General features: G+C 47.1%; 1 protein-coding gene and 1 long non-coding RNA gene across 2 annotated transcripts in view; one reads left to right on the top strand and one right to left on the bottom strand.

Annotated features, from left to right (window-relative positions):
• LOC144110218 (uncharacterized) overlaps positions 1-21,839 on the bottom strand; it is a 33,965-nt gene that overhangs the window by 2,858 nt on the left and 9,268 nt on the right. The window contains exon 2 of the long non-coding RNA XR_013309768.1: positions 1,435-1,477. This is a non-coding gene — a long non-coding RNA (uncharacterized LOC144110218). The remainder of the gene's footprint in view (positions 1-1,434; positions 1,478-21,839) is intronic.
• LOC144109533 (la-related protein 6-like) lies at positions 11,896-12,339 on the top strand. The gene has a single exon (XM_077642359.1). It carries the CDS (start codon positions 11,896-11,898, stop codon positions 12,337-12,339), a length of 444 nt encoding a protein of 147 aa, XP_077498485.1.

Here is a 21,839-nt window from a genome sequence, read left to right as displayed (position 1 = left end):
ATTTATTAGCGCCAAGATGCGGCCCATGTTGCTTCCATTCTCGATAGTGGTTTGTATTCATGCAGTATTGCCGTACTTTCCTGTGAGGAAAGAGTGTAGTTTCAGGACACCGCTGGTAGAATGTCATGACTGACACTGCACTAGATAAAGCTCTGAAAATTGCATTTCCCCTTCATAGCTTTCACAGAATATGTTGCACATGCGGCAGTGTATACTGCTTCGCAGCTAACGCACGAAATGGGGTGCTTTGAAAGCAAAGCGCTCAGCCACGTATAGCCATCTGACACCAACAGCTTGCACCTTGCGTTTTCTTTATTTTTTTGCTCGGGCTTTCAGGTCGAGAATAGCGCAAATATATCTTGTTTCTCATCTCAATTTTTTCCTAAATTCCTCGTGGCCACGTCCTCTCCTCAAGACATCGCTTTTTCAATTTCTTAGAGGTCATAGAAGCGCTGCAGTCATGTTACGTAAATTAGTTTGTTTTTTTCTCTATACAGTCCACATGTGGGATGGTTCCACAGCTGGTACGAAATAGCTTGCGATCTTAATCTTTGCATCGGAACGTGTCTTTTTTTCTATATAAACTGACGTCCAAGGAAGCCGAGAATGTATTCTAGACTAAATCGCTGTAAACATAGATGCGCTTTGCACAACGCATCTAGATTCGTCACTGTCGGGGAGCACACACTTTTACTCCCCCATAACGGTGGCCATGCACGAATTACTGTGGGAAGAAAACCGCTCTTTGCTAGTCGCTGCTAATTGCCCGATAGGCACTGTAAGAAATGTGCAATAAAGTAATCACTTTTCCGAAGATCAGCTTGTCGTCGTAAGTTCAAAATAAATGTGAAAATCAAATTTCGTGCTTACTGCGAGGCAGGCACATCCAAGCTGAACTTTTATCTCGCCTAAATATTAGAGAAAAAAAGCGCCTCAACCAATGTTTTTGATTTCGCATGCAGCAGCGGAATAAGTTTTGGTTTGGTTTAAGTGGTTTAACGCCCCAAAGCGACTCAGGCTATGAGAGACGCTGTAGTGAAGGGCTCCGGGAATTTCGACCGCCTGGGGATCTTTAACGTGCACTGACATCGCACAGTACACGGGCCTCTAGAATTTCGCCTCCATCGAAATTCGACCGCCGCGGCCGGGATCAAACCCGCGCCTTTCGGGCCAGCAGCCGAGCGCCATAACCACTCAGCCACCGCGGCGGCTAGCGGAAAGAGTGTAGCACACTAATAATGGTGAAAGCAGTGACTTGACAATATCCATAAATGTGTAATAGCGCATGAAAGGGTTGGTTCATTGGCTCAAGATGAACTTTTAAATGCGCGTTATTCCATTGTATCTGCCCTGAGGGTACTGTGATCACAGGCTCGTCGGTTCCAGAATACCCGGTCACATGAAGAGGCAAACAAAGCGACGACTAAGACATACCTTTTGCATCCCTTCCGCAGCCAATCAGTCAAATGGAAGCCACCTGCAAAGCACGAAAAGAAGTAAAGGCTATAAAGAATCCGAATGAAGATTTATCACCGGGATGAGCCGATAAAGTACAATGGCGGTGGTGAGCGCTGATTAACATTTAAGATAATGCCCTGCACTGCGTCTGCGCAAGCGGGCGGGATTTGGCAAGGCTTGTCCTAGGCGTAACAGTCTGCAAAAACGGGACGGCCGACAGGTCCACTCCACCCATCAAGCTGTGGTCAGATGGCGTTCGTTCTTTACCCCGTTCGAGACTGACGTTTACTGACCAGACTATAGTGCAACAATAACCGCCTCTGCACTGTGAACTGAAGACCCGGAATCCGTAATCGAAGCTACAGCTTCTTCTCCGGGCTGTAACCTGTGCTCTGAAAAGTTGTGTTCGTACCAAGTATTCACCCGGCAGCCACCTGGTCTCCTCCTCCGTCGTGGGCGAAAGAACTTGTGCCCGCGTGCGATCTGGGCCCGTCATGGAAGTGCTGTGTCGTCGGCGGTGCCCGTGAAATCTGATTGCTTCATCGAAGAACTTGCTGCTCCTCGACCACCGGCGCGAAACTAGTGAGTGGGATGGCCATCGGCCAGTTTTGCCGCTTGCATCTTCGAACGTGCAACTCTCTTAGTTTTAGTCTGCAACATCGATCCCGTTGTTAACCTGAAATACTTGCTCAAATCTCGGAACTACAGGCGCAGGCAGCACTTGGTCGCGTGTCGAAGACGGCCGATCGTACGTCTAAGGCTTATATACAAGCTAGAGGAATTACCGTCGTTTTTATTCCTAACGGGTCAAGTCATCTCCATATACTCGACTTTCTAAGAGGGGAAACGCTGTTCAGATTCAAAATACTCTAGCAACGGACATGAGGAAAAGTGATCATCTCCCTTTGTTCTCTCGCCTTTCTATCTCTCCTTCCGTTCCCCTTCCCACGTGTAGGGTAGCATGCCGGGCGCTGCCTAGTTAACCTCCCTGCCTTTCCGTTTTTATTTCTCTCTCTCTCTTGAATAACTGCCACGCACTTGCATTTTGCCCCTCGCATTGTTTGCACGTGTGTGCGTCTGTATACTTGCGAAAGCTGCAAGATTAACATACCGAGTGCGATAATTTAAACTGATGGCCCGGCTGCGGCGGACATGGCACAGGTCGCTCACTGCCTGCCTCAGCTTAATTTACCATTCCACAATCGCCCCCCAAAGCAGAGCCGCAATTGCCGCAGTTGAGTCTCGCTATGTTAAATATTTCGCAGGGCTGTACCAAGTGCTTCGGGTTAAACGTTCTACTCTCCTGCTTAGCAGTATGGGACCTCACCATGCGTATTTATATGCGAACAATCTGGTGCTAACTGGTTGCGGGAAAAAAATTTACCATACATGACGCGAAGAACTGTGTAAGCAGAATGCGCGTTTAGGATGACGCATTTTCACGGCATGATCTTCGAATGGATTTTTTTTTCTCTTTTGCCGCAACCCAATGCCTGGAAGTTTCGCGCCGATTAATTTCGCTTCGCCCCAGGCCGCATTTTCTGTGTCGCCATTGAAGTTTTGCTTTACAACATGATGGCAAGACGGGCGAGTTGGTGATACATACTTAAGCGAAAAATCTCGTATGCCCCAGACTGGACATGCAAAGACGACAGCACTTTCCCGAACTTGACACATTTAACCTACCAATGCACCCTTCATTATTTTTAGGTGATCACCGCATGTTCTCATTGGATAGAGTCTTTACATTTTTAACTGATGTAGGTTTTTTTAAGAGAGATTTCATATTCAAAGTAACCTCAGCACCTCCTCATTGCTGAGGAGAGTGCTGAGCTTACCCATAGCTGCCAGACGCCTCGCTCCTCTTGCTCAATCAAGGACTGTGGTTGAGGATACCTGGCTTCGTCGTTCATATATAACTCCTGTTAGAACAAGTTTTAGGCACTATACACCATTTTAAGCCATTCCCCCAGATATTTAGGCACCCTCTTCAGACTCTATAATCGTGTATATACTCACTACTCTTAGGCCCTGAACAGCTGGTTTTAATGCTATCATCTGTACACATTTTAGCCCGAGTCGACCAAAAACCTTGCGTTTGGCGCTCTTTGGCCTTTGTTGCCCTTGCGCCATAAAAACCTAGCATCATCATCATCATCATACTTAAGCGAAAATAGCGCAAAAGACGAGGACAACAAGGAAAGAAAACAACAGGACCAGCGCTAACTCACAACTGAAGGTTTATTCACAGGAAGCAAGGTATACAAAGAGCGCAAACAAACAAGATAGCGAAGCAAACACACGTGTAGCTACGTGGAATTGAGGAAACGAACCTCCCTGTCATGCAGGCATACCTACGGACTGTAAACGCACAATCTAATTTTTTTCTTTATGTAAAAAGCCTCCATAACTGGTTAACTGTGTTGGGTGATTGTACAATACATCACTGTGGTGAAAAGTAGGGAAGCAAGATTTGCAGTCTCTAACATGATCGACCAGATTAGTAGATTTACAACGACCCGTCTGGCCAATGAATACTTGCCCGCCGGAAAAAAGGAATTTTATAAGCAACACCTTCAGAGCATAAAGCATACTTAGTTTTATGTTTAATTCCACAGGTACATTGGGATTAATTTTGTTTTTTGGCCTTTCTCTCTACCATAGCACACATCCTTTTAAGTCTTTTAGGAGCTGAAAAGACATCCCCTATTTTATACCTGTTCGCCACCTTTTTGAGGTTATGCGAAAAGCGGTGTACGTACGGGAGAAGTGCCACCTTATTCCTTTCCTTCACTCTGTCTGACTTAAGCACAGCAGCCGAAGTTTCAAGTTTTTTGGCTATCTTGTTGCAGCCAAACAACATGGCATCATTCGGGTAACCTGCATCTCTTAATCTTTTAGCTTGTTCGTTGAAACTCTTATTAATAAAATGGTCACGAGATTTGGACAAAGCAGAAAACCATGAAACAACAATTCCGGTTTTTACTGTTTTAGAATGATGTGACTTGTAGTTCAACAACGGCTTGCCAGCCCTTGGCAAGTATTCCCAACAAATATGTCCCGTCTGAACTTCCAGGCTCAAATCTAAAAACTGCAGCTTGTTATCGGCCGTGACCTCGGTGGTGAATTGCAGACCTTGAGCATTTTCTTTAAACACTTTCAGATTCAAGAGAACTTTATTCACCATGGACCTGAAAGGGACAGCCGTCCCTCGTACAAACAAAAATACAGAACGGCAACTAGTGTAGCCCGACATGCACAAAAAATACGCTTTGGCGACTAGCGTCACCCGACCTACACAAAAGATACACACTGGCGACTAGTGTCGCCCCGAAACAATCACAAAGTCCGAGAATGTCCAAAAGAGTTTTATAAAATGGTCCAAAAACGCGCGGGGGGAAGCACGCGGAACACTTTCAGAACACCAGTCATGTCTAGAAAAGTTAGTTTTATCGACAAAGATTAAGAAGTCGACAACGTAACGGAAAATCCGCGACGCTATCCCGGACAAGTTTGCTTGAATACCCCGATCTGCGAAGGATAAAAAGATGCCACTTAGCACCGGTGCCATTCTGAGACCAATGCAAACACCCGCTTTTTGCGTGAAAAGTTTTCCTTCCCATTCAATGTATGTAGCCTTTACATAAAATGACAGTAATTCAAGGAAGCTAGCTACTGATATGCCACAAGCCCTCATAAATTCTTCTTCATCGTTGTCTGCTGTGATGCATTCTTCCACGGCACTCATCATTTCGTTGGGAGGGAGAGAGTAAAACAAATCAACCACGTCGACACTAAATACATTACAGGACCCTGGATTATCATGCTGAAGAAAATTTACGATGCTTTCAGAGTTGCGAACCCTAAATGGGTCATTAATAGCCAGGGAAGCCAAATGCTTCTGTAGGTACCCGGAGATTTCATATTGCCAAACACCCTTCTCCGTCACAATCGCACTAAATGGCAAGTCTCCTTTGATAGAGAAAAAGGCCTTTCGCTTTTTTCACTCCTGCTTGTTTGTTTGTTTGCCCTCTTTATATTCCTTGCTTCCTGTGAATAAACATTCAGTTGTGAGTTAGCGCTGGTCCTGTTGTTTTCTTTCCTTGTTGTCCTCGTCTTTCGCGCTATTTTCGCTTAAATTGTGCTTTACATTTGCTGCATTTACACAACGCATTATCTTAGCTGGATGTACGGCTAACCAGTAATTTCTTATGCTTCAACATTTCTTGGATTAAACATATTTCGCCTTAGTGCGCCACACTGAACGAGCTGATGACTTGCGTTCGCTTTCCCTCTCTCCATACTCACCGCTCGCTTGCGGTTGTCGGTGCGCCCACCTCTTCTCAATCTCAAGAGAGTTGTTTAAATGGGAAGAAAATTTACAGGTATTGCGAAGATATTGAGCGGGCTAGTAGCTAATGGCTGGGTGTCACTTTTCGCCACCCCGATACAAAGGTGATGCTGATTATTTATCCCTCGCCTCTCCGCTTCACCCGATGCAGATTTTCCCTCTCGGCTCGCTGCAGGTGCCGGAGGCTTCACTCGGCGGCCACACAGAGACGCACGCTGGCGTTTCCCCTCTAATGGCACTCATACTGCTCACGCAGTAAAAAAAAGCTTGGGGCTTCTTGTATTGGCTTTTGAGCACCTATAAAAGGAAGCGTTATATTCATTAATGCTACCACTGACGTGGTCGGTGGCCGATTCGCTATCGTCACTGACTGGGTGTAATGTGTCGCCGCGAAGCTTTTTCTCACCAGCACTTTCGTTCTTTGGAACCAGCTCGTCGCCTCACCGTTTCCTTTTCACCACGGTTGCTACTCATCTCGTGTATACCTTTTAACGTGACTTCAGATTACCAGTAAAAGACCGCTATCAGGCGCAGGCTATATTGCAACGAAAAGCTTACATTTATCGCACATTATCAGGCAATACTTGATTACACGAAGGCATTGAACCTTCTAAAGATCCCGTCACAACAGTGTTTGGGTATAGATTGAGAATGCCTGCGGAGCCTTCTATACAGCGTAAGTCTATCACGTATATACTACGGCTCAGTGGTGTACGACTAAGCACAAAAATCACTTTAAAATGCTCGATCCAGTGTTCCACATGGGTCTGGGATTGGGTACTAGTGCTTTCCGTACAAGTCCAATTGCTTGCCACTTAGTATGTTGAGACGGAACTTTACATGTATAACATACGCTACGAAGGTATCACATAATGCTGACCGCCATGCGGCGTGATATTTCGAAATCCAACCAATGCACTGTTATTTTCAAATAGACCATCTGAAACCCCACCTTTACCCATTAGATTTGCCACACCTTTCGGAGACATGAACATACCGGTCTCTGATCTTCTGGTGACTTCTGAATACATAATTGCTCCCGGTGAAGTGAATCCAGTTGGCTGTGACACATCGTTTCGTTAGGTTGGAAAGCATGGGTCGCCAATTCGCGCAAAACAGCACTTCATATGCCGACAAGCAAAGTACCAATGCGCAGAGTTTTGCACTGATGCCTCCAAGACTTGTTCAGTTTTATGTGCTGTCCACAGCTGTCAATTTTCCGGAACAAAAACAATGAATAGACACACGAGAGTATTTACTGTAGAATGTCATGGTATCCTGTTAGCTTTTAGATCCATCCTGCAAAAGAAATATCCAACCTCTGTAATTTACTCAGATTCTTTAAGTGTGGTTATGGCCCTGTCCCCTGGAAAACCCTATAAAAACCGTGTAAAGAATTCCCTCTTGAAACGCCTCATAGGTGGACGCACATTGAATTTTATAATTACAATACGCTGGGTTCCAGTTCACAGTCGCATAGATGGATATGAGGAAGCTGATGAGCTTGCTGCTTCAGCTGCCGAACTGAGTCGGATGAATATAAACCAACTTCCATACCAGGACCACAGGCCACATATTAGGACTGCACTTAGCAAAAGTGGCAGCAGGACTGGGACGAACAAACAGAGAACTGCACAGAATAAAACCAAGGATTCGAAGCTATGCCACAGAAAAACAAAATACATTCAAAGAAGTTTCTCTCTGCAGACTGAGGACACACACACACACACACACACACACACACACACACACACACACACACACACACACACACACACACACACACACACACACACACACACACACACACACACACACACACACACACACACACACACACACACACACACACACACACACACACACACACACACACACACACACACCTTTTAAAGGATACACTGGCCCCAGAATGCGCGATATGTGGAGCCCACATCTCAGCTGCCCACACATAAATCATGTGCCCGGGACTGGAGACAGAAAGACGACAACACTTCCCAGAACTGTGCACATTTAAAATACCAACACACCGTTCTTTATTTTTAGGTGATGACCGCATGTTCTCATTGGATATGGTTTTTAAATTTTTAACTCATGTAGGCTTTTTAAAAGACATCTCCTATTCCAACTAACCTCAGCCCTTCCTCATTGCTAAGGAGAAGGCTGAGCTTGGCTGTAGGTGTTAGATCAAGATAAATAAAAATCATTTTCCTGCAAAGGGATGGTTGTCTGGGCCAAAACCTGTAAAAACATTTGGGCAAATGCCCAGGAAACCAAGACATGGTATGGCACGAGCAAAAAGAAACGAATCAACAATTCATGAACAATAGAGAACTGGACATCAATAAAAACTTAAAAACGCATAGATCAGCACTAAAACGAAAGAAGCGAACAAAGGGTTTGTCAATAATAACCCCAGTACATACAGCTCAGCATTACGAATTACGAAACAGTTCGTAAAGACATATATAATAACTGAAGTAATTACAGATGGAAGGATATAAATAAAGTTTGCACAAAGTAACTTCTGAATTATTTTGGAGTAAATTCAGCACTGTCTTTATTTGTTAAAAAATGGAAGATTATGAGCCAACGATTGTAGCTTGTAATTGGTTCTGAGGTTCTAAACTGAGTTGATTCCATTTAGCACAGTACTTCTTCTCGCAGTCCCCCAGGTATCCAAAGGGTGGATGCGCGTTGATGCTTCGTGTTCTGTTTATACGGAAAGGCAGCTCCTTCTACTCAGTTCAGCACGCTACAAAAGCTTTCTGTGGCTGTAGGTTTTTTTTCGGTGTGTAGAAGCAGGCGACGTCTTAATGTCTCCAGTTCAAGATTCCCTATGCTGGACCTCCAAGTAGTACAGAGCGGAGCAGTTCATCTGTTCCGAAAGATATTGCGGTAAGGGTAGCGTTGAACAAAGAAGCCAGAGTAGTATAGTCTCGCCTTTCCTGCTCAACCAAGGACTGTTGTTGAGGCTACCTAGCTGGCTTCGTCTTTTATATGTAACAACTCTTACTACAATTTTTAAGCGCTGTACACCACCTTGGGCCATTCCAGCAGACTTGTGCACGATCTTGACACACCATAATCATGCGCATACCACGCTCAGGCCCTATACACCTAGTGCTTATTTTAACATGTGCATATATTTTATGTCTGAGCCGACTAAAAATGTTCCGTCTGGCGCCCTTTTGCCGGAGATGCCCTTGCATTAAGAAAACCCAGCATCACCAGCACCACCTATCTCGTACAGCAGCAGACTTCTACGAACATGCAATCTCCCTATCAGCATTTCTTTGTTATCCTGTTTTTGAACATCTTCGCCGGCTGTTTTTGCAAATTTCCCGTAGTGGGTACACGCTATTTCCCTCTGCAGGTCAACAACAACAATTTTTTAAACAGCACTCGTTATTTCCCTCTTCCGTCATCTCCTCGTGTATCACGCTTAACCATGGTGTTGAATTCCCAACAGGTACAGTTTTAGGAGGCTGATTTCCTGTATAGGAGTATAGTTCTCAAGCACCCGATTGCAATCGCTGTTATATAAATGTTATGATGGAGTTTAGTTTCCCTCGCACGAAAAGACGCAATAGCGCAAATTGCTACTGACATGCTACTTAGGCCGAGAAGTTTTTGTTTTGAATCGAAATCATTAACGTCGCGTGAAAGAGTTGAGCAGAGACCAACGCTTCTCCGGTTGCTCTGGGAAGGCGTGGTGGATGATGCTTTCTCCCCTCCGGATGGTCCGTACCCACGACACGCTTTAGGTTAATAACCGGAGATTCCATGGGGCTGAGTGTGTTCTGGCAGTGGTCTGCGATGTCAAAAGTGGGGCAGTGAAATACCCCTCGACATGCCCTTCCTGGGAAGGATCTTTTCGACCAGCTAAATGATTCACTAGGCCTGAGTGTTTGTTCGGATTTTGAAGACAAATCGTAGTGGAATGTTCGTAGTAGTAGTAAGTGTTTATTCAAAAATATAATAAAAAGGAAGTTAAAAGATTTTTGCTCACCCCGCATCTGCCATCATTGTATCGGCGGCACCTGAGCTGGGGCAGCGGAAATAAAGGATAGAAGGCAGTATGAAGAGGGAAATGAAAGAGGTGAGTGGACAGCAAGAAAGGTCATAGGGAGAGGTCATATATACACTATTTACAAAGAGTCAGAATAATGTTGTCCAGGTCGTGCGCGTGTACAGAAAATGATAAAATAAAAAATTAAAAATAAAAAACACACGCGCACAACATTTTGTACACAACAGCTGGGGTGGGGCGCCGAGCTGTTAAGCGTCGAGGTAGTGCACGGGAAGCGTTCCGTCACAGCGCATCACTACCTGGCGCAGAACAGACGGGACGTCAAGCCCGTCTTTCTCAAAATCGAGCTTTCAATTTTCAGTTTTCTTTTTATTCTTTCCCTCCCTCCTTTAGCCCTTCCTTTACGGCACGGTTCGGGTGTCCACCGAGATAGGTGAGACGGTTACTGTGTCATTTCCTTTCCTCAAAAACGAAACAAAACAAGTGAGCCGACGGCGTTCATACAGTTCATGGCGTTGACAACTTTACAAAGGCCGTTCATTCATTTTCACGAAAGGAGAGGCGCACAACCGGCTCCGTGGGTAAGTGGAGACCTCAATTCATGTACGTGGCGTTGGTGTCCAACTGCAAAAGCCTGCTTTGATTGCGTTCCGCACACTGGATAGGCAGCGCGCCCTCCCTGCCACCCTGGGAGGTGGAATGCAGTTAATGGTTGATCGCGAGAGATTGATCGCCAAATGAACGCTGCGGCCAACTATTGCTGCAGTGCCGCATGTCAGCCGCAACGCTGTCAGCGCTAATGCATTCAGGCCACGTCTTTCTCTGACCACCGCACGAATGAGGCGTCCGCACATCCAGGGAGCCAGTTATGCGCCCTCCCTTTGCTCAAAGCCATCGCCGTCTATAACATTCCAACGCCAACGACAATGAACATAGTGAACGCCGACATCTTTCGCTTTGTATATCCCGGATTAGCTGAGCTAATTCACATTAATTTTTATGGAGGAAAAACGCCAAGGCGCCCACGTGCTGTGCGACGCCAGTGCACGCCAAATATCCCCAGGTGGTCGAAACCATTCCGGAGCCCTCCACCACGACATCCCCGTCCCCCCTCCCCCCTCAATCCTTCCCCCATTCCCTCCCCCACGGCGCGGTCCAGGTGTACAACGACACACGAGACAGACACTGCGCCATTTCCCCTCCCCAAAAACCAATTATTATGTTCTCCCAACAAGATGCACAGAGCACGAGTAGGATCGTTTCTTGGTTCTCTTACGTAGTTATCAAACAAACCCATATACCGTTGTTTGCGCTTCTTTGTTCAATTGTACTAGCCCGAAGTAAAAAACAAAAAAACCGTAAAAATACATCGTAAGTATTTCAAGTTCATTCAATACTCCCGTACATTTTCTAATTACTGTGTTTTGTTGAATCAAAATACGTCGTTTGTTTATGTGTAGGCAGCACTTTACTCGACGTGTGTGGTGTTTGTTCTTAAGTTCACAATAAAACGCTCCTGTGAAGTTAACTGAAATCTTTTAGAAAGGACAAAAAAGAGCAAATAGCAAACTATTTACCACATTTACTCGCGTAATGTTTTGCTCCATAAATGGCCGCATCACGCAGACGCACGCTGCGCACGGCACCAGCAGACAGCGGACGCTCGTCGTACCCCCAGATACATTTTGAAACAGCGCAACAAAGACGGGACGTGGAAACTGAGGTGTAAATACAAACATTTACACCTCAGTTTCCACGTCCCGTCTTTGTTGCGCTGTTTCAAAATGGATACGTACCAACTTGCCCAAATTTCTGCTTTACCCCCAGATACAGTGTGCTCGTGCAGTGGCGCCGCGAAAGCGCTGCAATCGGCGTGGGAAACTTGAGCGCAGGCAACCTGGACAGCATAGCGCGAGAGCACGATGCGGCGGGCCTTGAGCGGAGGGCACGCGGCGCCACGCCATCGCCTCGAGGAGAACGAAGCACGGGGCGCACGTTCAGCTCGACCATTTCGAAGGAAGGTAGCCAAATGATCATCACTGTGCACCTCGCAATGTCTGGCGAAGGACGCAGCGACGAGAGTTCTGCTAGCGGGGCTGCGGAAGGAGCGCCGATGGCTGATTGGAGCATGGCGTGGGAGGCGAGGGTCAACCGCAGCCTCCGCTGGGACGATGAGAAGTGCGCCAATCTGCAAGGCTCCGGCTACTTTTCGTGCTACAACGGCCCGCCCAAAGAGGAAGAAGAGATCGAGCACCGAATAGTGACCCAACTCAAGTCGTACTTCTCGGACGAGGGCCTCCATCGGAACAAGTTTCTTCTCAACCAGGTGCGGCGCAACAGAGGGGGCTTCGTGAGCCTGAAACTCGTGGCGTCGTACCGAAAGCTGAAGAACTTGACCAAGCACTGGGAAGTGGTGCAGAAGGCGATACTCTGGTCCAGCCAGCTAGAGCTGAACGCGAAGAGAAGCAAGGTACGCCGCCGCCTGCCACTGCCGTAGGGCGAGTCGGCGCCCTCTCTCAGCGTACTACCCCGCACCAAGGGCTCCCTGCAGAGCTGCCCGGAGGCCGCCGCTTGCTCGGAGGCCGAGATCTGGACACATGACTGACAACGAGCGGCACATTCCTGAAGAAAAAAAAATAAACCCATGGCGTTCAAGCTGTTGTAAGAGTCCGTTTATTCATCCCACTGTGGATTTGGTCAGTGCATGACAGCGCGTCTTGGCCCTCTTGATAGTTTCGACGCACGTGAAGAACGCTGTAGCAGCGCCCCAGTGAGGGAAACCTGCCGGCACCTACGGTGAACCTTCAGGTGAGATGACTTTCACGCGACCCGCGGCAGCGTACTACGTCAGGTTAGTAGTGCTTCGAGAGCCGCCTACAATGGTCGCGTTAATAACACTGCAGTGCAGAACAAAGTGTCGCATTCAGAGTATATCGCCGTCTTCTTCCTCTCTTTCTTCTGCGCCAACTCTTGCTCAGGCTAAGAGGGTTCCTTCTCGGCGGCACGGCGCTGGAAGTGCACGCGCAAGAGCGCAAAGGCTGCTACGTACTCCGATGCACGAGTGATGGCAAGGCGACTTCACTGGCCGGCGGGCCAAGCGCGAGCACTGCTCCACGCGCCACTGCACGCGGCGTCTTCTGTCTCGTAGTATTGCTCGAGAACACGACTGACCATCTCCACTGATTATTCTTTTATACGTCTTCTTCCACCTGCATGACTGCTACATCCAGTCCAGCCTTTCTATGCTGCCTGTACTTACGCCGAGCTCCTGATGCAGTTTATAAGTTGACCTCATTTTCGTTGGAAATGCCTACTGTGACCTATGAAACATTTAGGGGAATTTTTTTTCCGCTTTTCAGGCAGCCGTACTAGTCATTGAAGAGTGTTGGGCGTTATGACACGTAAGTAGCTAAGGCTGTCAGGCGCCAACGAGGAGGTTAAAAAGTCTCTTTCATTCAATAGATTAAAGCTTTTCCAAATCTACAGTTTGTTTAAGACATTTGCTCTCATTATTAATCTAAAAATACATGACATATCAACAAGTGGATTTTCACCTAAGGGTAATGATTGGGTGAAAATAAAGCTGAAAACTGATTTTTGAGGAAAGCAAATTGGGCAGAACGAAAGGAGCCGATACGAAACGAAAACAAGAAAAACACGAACTCAACACGCGTAGAACACTACAGAAATAAAGGAAAGAGTTCACCAAGTAATGAGCGTCCAAGGGGAAGCAGGGATGCCTTGCAGACAAGGCGGACGCGGGTGGATGTAGTGCGACGCGTCACTGGCGTTGCGTCGAAGAAAGCGGCGGAAGGGAGCTAGGTGGTAGTAGGAGCGGAGAGGACTGCAGGAAGACGACGGTGGTCTCCCGTCACCAGCCCGAAGGACTTGGCAACAGCAGGAGAAGCGTAGCCAGGACCCGTCGACTGCATCACAAAACGCCGGAGGCTTAAAGCAGGTGGCCCCGCCCCGGTGGCTCAGTGGTTAGGGCGCTCGACTACTGATCCGGAGGTCCCGGGTTCGAACCCGACCGCGGCGGCTGCGTTTTTATGGAGGAAAAACGCTAAGGCGCCCGTGTGCTGTGCGATGTCAGTGCACGTTAAAGATCCCCAGGTGGTCGAAATTATTCCGGAGCCCTCCACTACGGCACTTCTCTCGTCCTTTCTTCTTTCACTCCCTCTTTTATCCCTTCCCTTACGGCGCGGTTCAGGTGTCCAACGATATATGAGACAGATACTGCGCCATTTACTTTCCCCCAAAACCAATTATTATTAAAATTGGTATGGAGCCGCCGCGGTGGCAGAGTGGTTATGGCGCTCGGCTGCTGGCCCGAAAGACGCGGGTTCGATCCCGGCCGCGGCGGTCGAATTTCGATGGAGGCGAAATTCTAGAGGCCCGTGTACTGTGCGATGTCAGTGCACGTTAAAGAACTCCAGGTGGCGAAATTCCCGGAGCCCCTCACTATGGCGCCTTCACTGAGTCGCTTTGGGACGTTAAACCCCCATAAACCGAACCAAAATAGGTATGGATGATACACTCGCAGTGTTAAACACCTCTCAATAATTAAGGAGCCTAAGAGTTATAGCTAAAAAACTTGACTATTCAGTATTATTTCCCGAGCGTGCGTACTGTACCGTATTAGCTGTATTCTCAACTACTACACCGCCCGGCTATTTGATATCGCGATCGTTGCGGGGTGTCACCTGCTTCTACACACTAGAAAAAAAAAAGAAGATAAAACCCACCACTCACGATGACCGGAGAGACTGGCAGCAACGGGCATCCGCCCTTTGGATGCCCGGGGCACAGCGAGAAGAGATTGTGTGCTCAAAGCACAGACACCTGCCCTTATCATCCACACTCCGAGGCCGAGTGCACAGCTGGGCACGGTATATTGCCCGGAGTGACGCGCGTCCCAGCCTCAGCGTCGCTTCCATCCGCGGAATCGGCTGTGCCGGCGGTGGGATTCGAACACGCTTCCTGTGAAGTGCGAGCTCGACACTGTACCCACTCGGACACGGAGCGGCTCGAGTACATGGTTCCTTTCGCCAGTGCTGATGCGCGAGATTGAGAACAGAGCATGCGCGTTGCGGGACTGCGACTTTGGTCGTTATCGGGTCAGCCGGTGAATGTGCGCGGTATCGCGTGCGACAGTGTAGCAGAAATGGCACTGTTACTGCAATCAGTGCTGAAAACGGAGCGCGTAGTTTTGAAAGACAACATTACTATGAAGGCGGAGATGATGCAAACCTGCGGGACTATTGCACATCATTCATGAAAACAGGCACGAACCACGTGCCGAGCGAAGGTTCCTGGGGCTGCGCGAGTTCGGAAGAATGAAATTTCTGAAATTGGCAAAGGAAAAAAGCCGATGATTGGGAGTTTAGCTCGAGAGATGAAGCAATAATATCGGGTGAGTATGAGCGATAAATGAAACGGGCGGCTCTGTTCTGCACAGCTTCGAAATGGCGGATGCATACTTAGTTTAGTGTAGGGGGGGGGGGGGGGGGGGGGTTTAACGTCCCAAAGCGAGTCGGGCTATGAGGGACGCCGTAGTGAAGGGCTCCGGAAATTTCGACCACCTCGGGTTCTTTAACGTGCACCGACATCGCACAGTACACGGGCCTCTAGAGTTTCGCCTCCATCGAAATTCGACCACTGTGGCCGGGATCGAACCCGCGTCTTTCGGGCCAGCAGCCGAGCGCCATAACCACTCAGCCACCGCGGCGGCGGATGCATACTTCAGTTCCGGCAGCGATGGAAAGAAGTAAGCTTGAATTTAGTGGGATTAAGTGTAATCAACCAGCAGTTGCACCATGCCTGAATACGGCTAAGGATGCCCCTGAGGAATTCCTTGCTTTGAAAATCGAATGCTTTGGGAAAGTCGAAAAAAGTAGCGTCAGTTTCATGAACATACCAAGCTGCGTCTCGCTTGATAGCGGCGGAGTGAAAAAATCTACACAATCCGGATGCTGCATTGCCCGAGAGCAGATGGCTTGCAACACGGGTTTGCAAGGAATGATATAGTCGGCGAAATGGGGCGGTAGTCAAGAGGAGGGTGTCTTTTTTGTGTGTTATTTGAGGAGAGGAAAGACTTGTCACATATTGCAGTTTTCTGGGCTAATATCTGTGACGAGTGAATGAGACAAGTATTTAATGTCTTCGGTATCCTTGAGAAACCTGTGGTCAATTTGGTCGATTGCGGATGAAATGCCGTTTGCAAGAAAGATGATCGGTGACATTGCCAGTTCGGAAATGCAAAATACCGAAAGAAATAGTTATTCTGGTTCTTTCCTGAATACTGATGAAAATGGTACATATATACACCAGGTGTTTCAGGGAAGGTGATCACTAGTGTTTAAAAATAGGGTTTTTTGGGGTAAACAGAAGCTTTTTCCGGCATAGTAATGCCAGCGTTGGCGAACGTCAAAAAACAGGCGAATCATCTTAATTAGCTAAGTGATTAACTAAAATCTAATAGAGAACTTTTTAACTATTACCAATAGGCACCTGATTGCAATATAAGATTTCTAGCCGGCCGTTAATAACAGCCATATCAGTTTTTAGAATTTCGAAAACACCATTACTCTCGCCGCTGTGGCACGACAAAATCTGTCTACGTCGTGCTAAAATACATGCACTTTCGAAAAGTATGCAGGCAAAGCAACTCCTCCTGTGGTCTTAAGTTGTCGAAATAGCCAAAATTTGTCGTACCACAGCGGCGAGAGTAATGGCGTTTTCGAAATTCTAAAAACTGATATGGCTACCACTAACCGTCAGCTACAAATCTCTAATTGCAATCAAGTGCCTATTGGTAATAGTTAAAAAGTTAACTATTCGAATTTAGTTGACCACTTAGCTAGTTAGGATGATTCGCCTGTTTTTTGACGTCCGCCAACGCTGGCATTACTATGCCGCAAATTGCATGTCGTTACCTCCAAAACCGAATTTTTAAAAATTAGTGATCACCTTCTCTGAACCGCCTGGTATATCGATCGGCACATTCAGCGTCACTCACAGAGTCGCCGTTGTCATTAGTGAGGGTGATGTCGCGTTATTGTTGAGGATTTATCACCGCCAAAATAATTTCGGGAATGTCATTGTGAAGACAGCAACGTTTTACGCTGGTGACCGCTGCGATGTACGTATTTCTTTCACGCAGAGGAGCTCGGTGGAGGCTTCACTGCATGGTTGAGCCGCTGTTTGTCACGTCGTCTTTTGGGTGTTGTGTTCAACGAAGGATTTTGGCGATCAGTGCTGATCAGATCGAACTGAACTCATTATTTGTTGTTGCGTAGTCAGCCTTACTCTGGGAACTTTCTGTTCATTTAAAGTAATGTGAAGTCAGGCACGAATACGTCTATGATCACTGATTTCCTTCAGTCAAGCAACCGAAGCCGTGGACACGTGGTGACTAGTTGGAATGACATCTAAAATGTTTCTGTGATGCGTGTCGGCTTAGTGATGAATTCTGAAGTATAAACACGTACGTCGATGAAGTATCGAGGCTCTTGCGAAAGGGTGACATGAGAATATACGGCACAGCTTTCACGGCAGTGACACGAGAAACGCGAACCCCAGGAGACTTGCTACAGCTAGATTGCAGAATAACGCACAAGAGGTAATCGAAGTGATTGTGTTTCATCAGCAGTGCAACTAAAACACGCAGCGGGCTTCATGTGCATATTCCGAACGTTGGCTTATATATAACCCGCCGAGAACAGTCATCCGCAAGGCTCACAATCCTTACTCCTCAGCAACAGGCAGCCTATAGCTGAGACCACTACCGCAAAATTTAAACCTTGGCTACCGCCGAAGTCCCAGGAAAGCACGCGCACCTCACCTCACGTGACTAGTCCGTAGTCCGCATTTTCCTTTCGTGCTTTGCCAGCCATGAACATTACGCAGACGTCTTCCCGGACACCAGCACTACCCGACGAGCAGCAACCCTCACCAGAACCACGTACTCTGCAGAGGCGGAATGCCTGGCCATGTCCACATCCATAATACACGTCTGCAACCTACTTAAAGACCACATGACCACCGGTGCGGACTCTTGCTTAGAGCAACCGTTCCTTCGTCTTCTGCCCACATACTTGTACTTTTTTTTTCAAAAATTATATAAAGCGCACTTAGGACAACAGACAAGGGAGACCAAACAACACAAGCGCTTACTCGCAACTGCGCGTTTATTCGAGAAACACACAAAAGGAAGAACAATCACAAACAAAACAAAAGCCATCGCGCAGGCGTGACAGAAAAAGTGCTCATACAGGTGCGTCAAGATAACAAAACTCTCTTTCATGCAAAACCACCATAGGGTCGGCAACACAGGTGTGCTGATTCTTACGGATGTGATAGGCCTCTGAAATCTCTCTGGTTAGCTGATTAGGGTGTCGGAACAAGATTTTAGTTTGGTCAAGCAAAGGCTTGCAGCCGCTGCATTTCGAACAGTGCTTAGCGAGATTAGATGAAGGCGACTTATTCAATGACAAAAAATGCTCTTGCAAGCGCACATTAAGGCAGCGGCCCGTTTGACCGATATAGGTCCGGCCACAAGAAAAGGGAATGTGATACACCACTCCTTTTGAACATCTGACATAGCGGTTCTTGTGATTCACAGTGCAGCACCGCTTTCGTTTATCACATACACCGCTGCTAGAGCGCGCAGCAACCTTCGCACAAACACTACTAACTTTCTGAGGGGCAGAGAAGAGAACATTAACACCATATCTGTTACCCACGTTTTTTAGTTGATGAGAAAACCGATGAACATAAGGTATGACTGCAATATTTTTCTTTTTCTCCTCAGAACCCTTAAGAAGTGACCTATTGAACTCTTTTACTTTTTTGAGCACCTTGCTAGAAGCTAGAAACAGCACGTCCTCTGGAAATCCAGCCAATCTTAGTCTGTTCACTTGCTCGCAGAAACTTTCCTTCATTTCGTGAGGGCACGACTTGAGCAAGGACGATCCTAGGCAGGAGACAGCAATGCCGCACTTCACAATTTTTGAGTGATTTGATTGATAATTTAAGAGTGGTTTATCAGACCTCGGAGAATACCTCCAGCACACATGATCCTGCACGAAATGAAGTTTTGTGTCAAGGAACTGCAGGCAATCGTTTGTAGGAGTTTCAAAGGTGAACTGTAATCCACGCCCATATTCTTTAAAAATCTTAATAGTGTCGACCACCCTCCATGTAAATTCATGTCGGTCAACAAACACCAGATAATCATCGACATACCTGAAAATCTTTTTTGCAAGGCCACTCTGATTCTTTTCAATATAAGAGTCAACTCGAGACAGGAAGATACCACTGAGGACGGGCGCTACTTTGGATCCGATACAAACACCTGTCTTTTGAATAAACAAATGCCCATTCCAGTCAACAAAAGTAGAAGCCAGATAAAACGACAGCACTTCTAAAAACGAAGGAACGGAAATACCACACGCATTGACAAAGCATTGTTCATCATTATCCTCGGTAATGCAATCACTAACAAATTTCATCAGTGTGTCATTGGCTGGATTTCCAGAGGACGTGCTGTTTCTAGCTTCTAGCAAGGTGCTCAAAAAAGTAAAAGAGTTCAATAGGTCACTTTTCAAGGGTTCTGAGGAGAAAAAGAAAAATATTGCAGTCATACCTTATGTTCATCGGTTTTCTCATCAACTAAAAAACGTGGGTAACAGATATGGTGTTAATGTTCTCTTCTCTGCCCCTCAGAAAGTTAGTAGTGTTTGTGCGAAGGTTGCTGCGCGCTCTAGCAGCGGTGTATGTGATAAACGAAAGCGGTGCTGCACTGTGAATCACAAGAACCGCTATGTCAGATGTTCAAAAGGAGTGGTGTATCACATTCCCTTTTCTTGTGGCCGGACCTATATCGGTCAAACGGGCCGCTGCCTTAATGTGCGCTTGCAAGAGCATTTTTTGTCATTGAATAAGTCGCCTTCATCTAATCTCGCTAAGCACTGTTCGAAATGCAGCGGCTGCAAGCCTTTGCTTGACCAAACTAAAATCTTGTTCCGACACCCTAATCAGCTAACCAGAGAGATTTCAGAGGCCTATCACATCCGTAAGAATCAGCACACGTGTGTTGCCGACCCTATGGTGGTTTTGCATGAAAGAGAGTTTTGTTATCTTGACGCACCTGTATGAGCACTTTTTCTGTCACGCCTGCGCGATGGCTCTTGTTTTGTTTGTGATTGTTCTTCCTTTTGTGTGTTTCTCGAATAAACGCGCAGTTGCGAGTAAGCGCTTGTGTTGTTTGGTCTCCCTTGTCTGTTGTCCTAAGTGCGCTTTATATAATTTTTGAAAATGAAAAACCAACTAGCTCAGATGTCAATTCTGCTTCAGTTCATACTTGTACTAACCACGCTACCCACCAGCAACAAACCACCATTATACGTATGAGGCACTATAGACATGAGGGCATTCCCGTACATCACCATGTTGCAGTGTTTGCCCGCAAACCTAACACTACAGGCAATGCACGGCAATATACCTTCCTTCCCAGTCCACTCTACACCACTAATAAAGCACACACTACCCAAAAGTTCCACGCAAGTCATGCCAATGAAATCGTGTACGGTTGAAGCGAAACGAACACGCTCCACAGTTTTAGAATATTTTTCCAATTATGAGCGCTATTTGTCTTCCTCGACTGCTTTAAAGCTAGGGACAGGGTGAGATTAGACGACGCGGAAGGGGCCGGCAGGCACAGTAAACCCGACCTTCAGGCTTGACCTCCGACGGCATGCCTCGTACGTAGCTGTCGTCCGTTTCATGTTGCGACCCCTAATAAGGATCAGTGTTCCGTTTTCGAACAGATACAGCTACAACTGCCAAAGCAGCGCTTCGATATTTGTCACGATTGCTCATTAAGCATTCGTACAAGTAGCGAATACTCGTCAAAATATTCGATTCATAGCAAATTCGGTTCGTGGAACATACTCTCCGCACACCCATTGTGCGTACCACTGCTGATCTATTTCGTAATACCGAAGGTGTACATATTTATCTGCATGTAAATTCTGCACGAAAAGCCACTGACAATAACTCAACACCAACAACCGCGCAGCAAGCACAACCGTTTCGGCCGCCGCCGTGTCTCAGAGGATACTGAGCTCCACTCCTGACCCGAAAACGGAGGTCCCATTTCAATGGATGCGTAATGCTCGGGACTTCTGTGCTGTGCGATGTCGGGGCACGACAAAGATAAAGCCGGAATCAAATGCGCGTTTCGCCTCTATCAGAACGCAGCCGCGTTAACAGACTTCGTGGTTGTTGAGGAAACAAAATTGCGCAGTAACGACTGAACTCCTCGTTGGACACCTCAACCGCAATGGGAGGGGACGGAAGAGGGAAAGTGTTGCCGTAACGGAGGACTGCAAAGCGTTTAAGGTCCGAAGGGCCAATAAAGAAACGAGGGGAGACGTAAGCTCCACCCTAAGGGTATGACATAATAGCATAGTGGGTTGATTACCATATATGTAAAACGAAACTCTTTACATTCATGGATCCCTCGGAGCCCTCATACCACTACCAGCGCAGAGGTGCAACGGTAAATCTCTGCGCCACCACCCTGCGGTCGCATGGTGGGGCTTGTGAGGCTAAGGTTGCTGTTCTGCAAATCCTTCATTGAAATGCCACATGCCACAATGGACAAGCTATGATGTCGTCACAAGGTCACGTGACCTAGGCTGCTTTCCTCGAGATTTTCCACTCAACGAAACCCTTGGCGCTAGCGCTGCCAAAAAATTCGGCGGGTCACCACAGTTGCGCAAAAGACAATTTCACGAGGAATACGTCCCTGCGGGATATACGGCGAGGCAAATGAGGATTGCCTCGACCTGAACCACCGCAATGTCTGTGGTTTCCCTCGGAACACAGCGGTGGGCGAGAGGGCCGAGCGCCAATCGGTAGCAGATCGCATGCCCTGCAGCGATAGCGGTCCATACCATTGCCTTGTATAAGGAAGCATAGAGCGTTGTTTCT

This window comes from Amblyomma americanum, chromosome 11 (genome assembly GCF_052857255.1).
Source record: "Amblyomma americanum isolate KBUSLIRL-KWMA chromosome 11, ASM5285725v1, whole genome shotgun sequence".
In the NCBI taxonomy this organism is placed as follows: Eukaryota; Metazoa; Arthropoda; class Arachnida; order Ixodida; family Ixodidae; genus Amblyomma; species Amblyomma americanum.
Note: the sequence above shows the minus strand (reverse complement) of the source record. Positions and strands in the feature narration are given on the sequence as shown.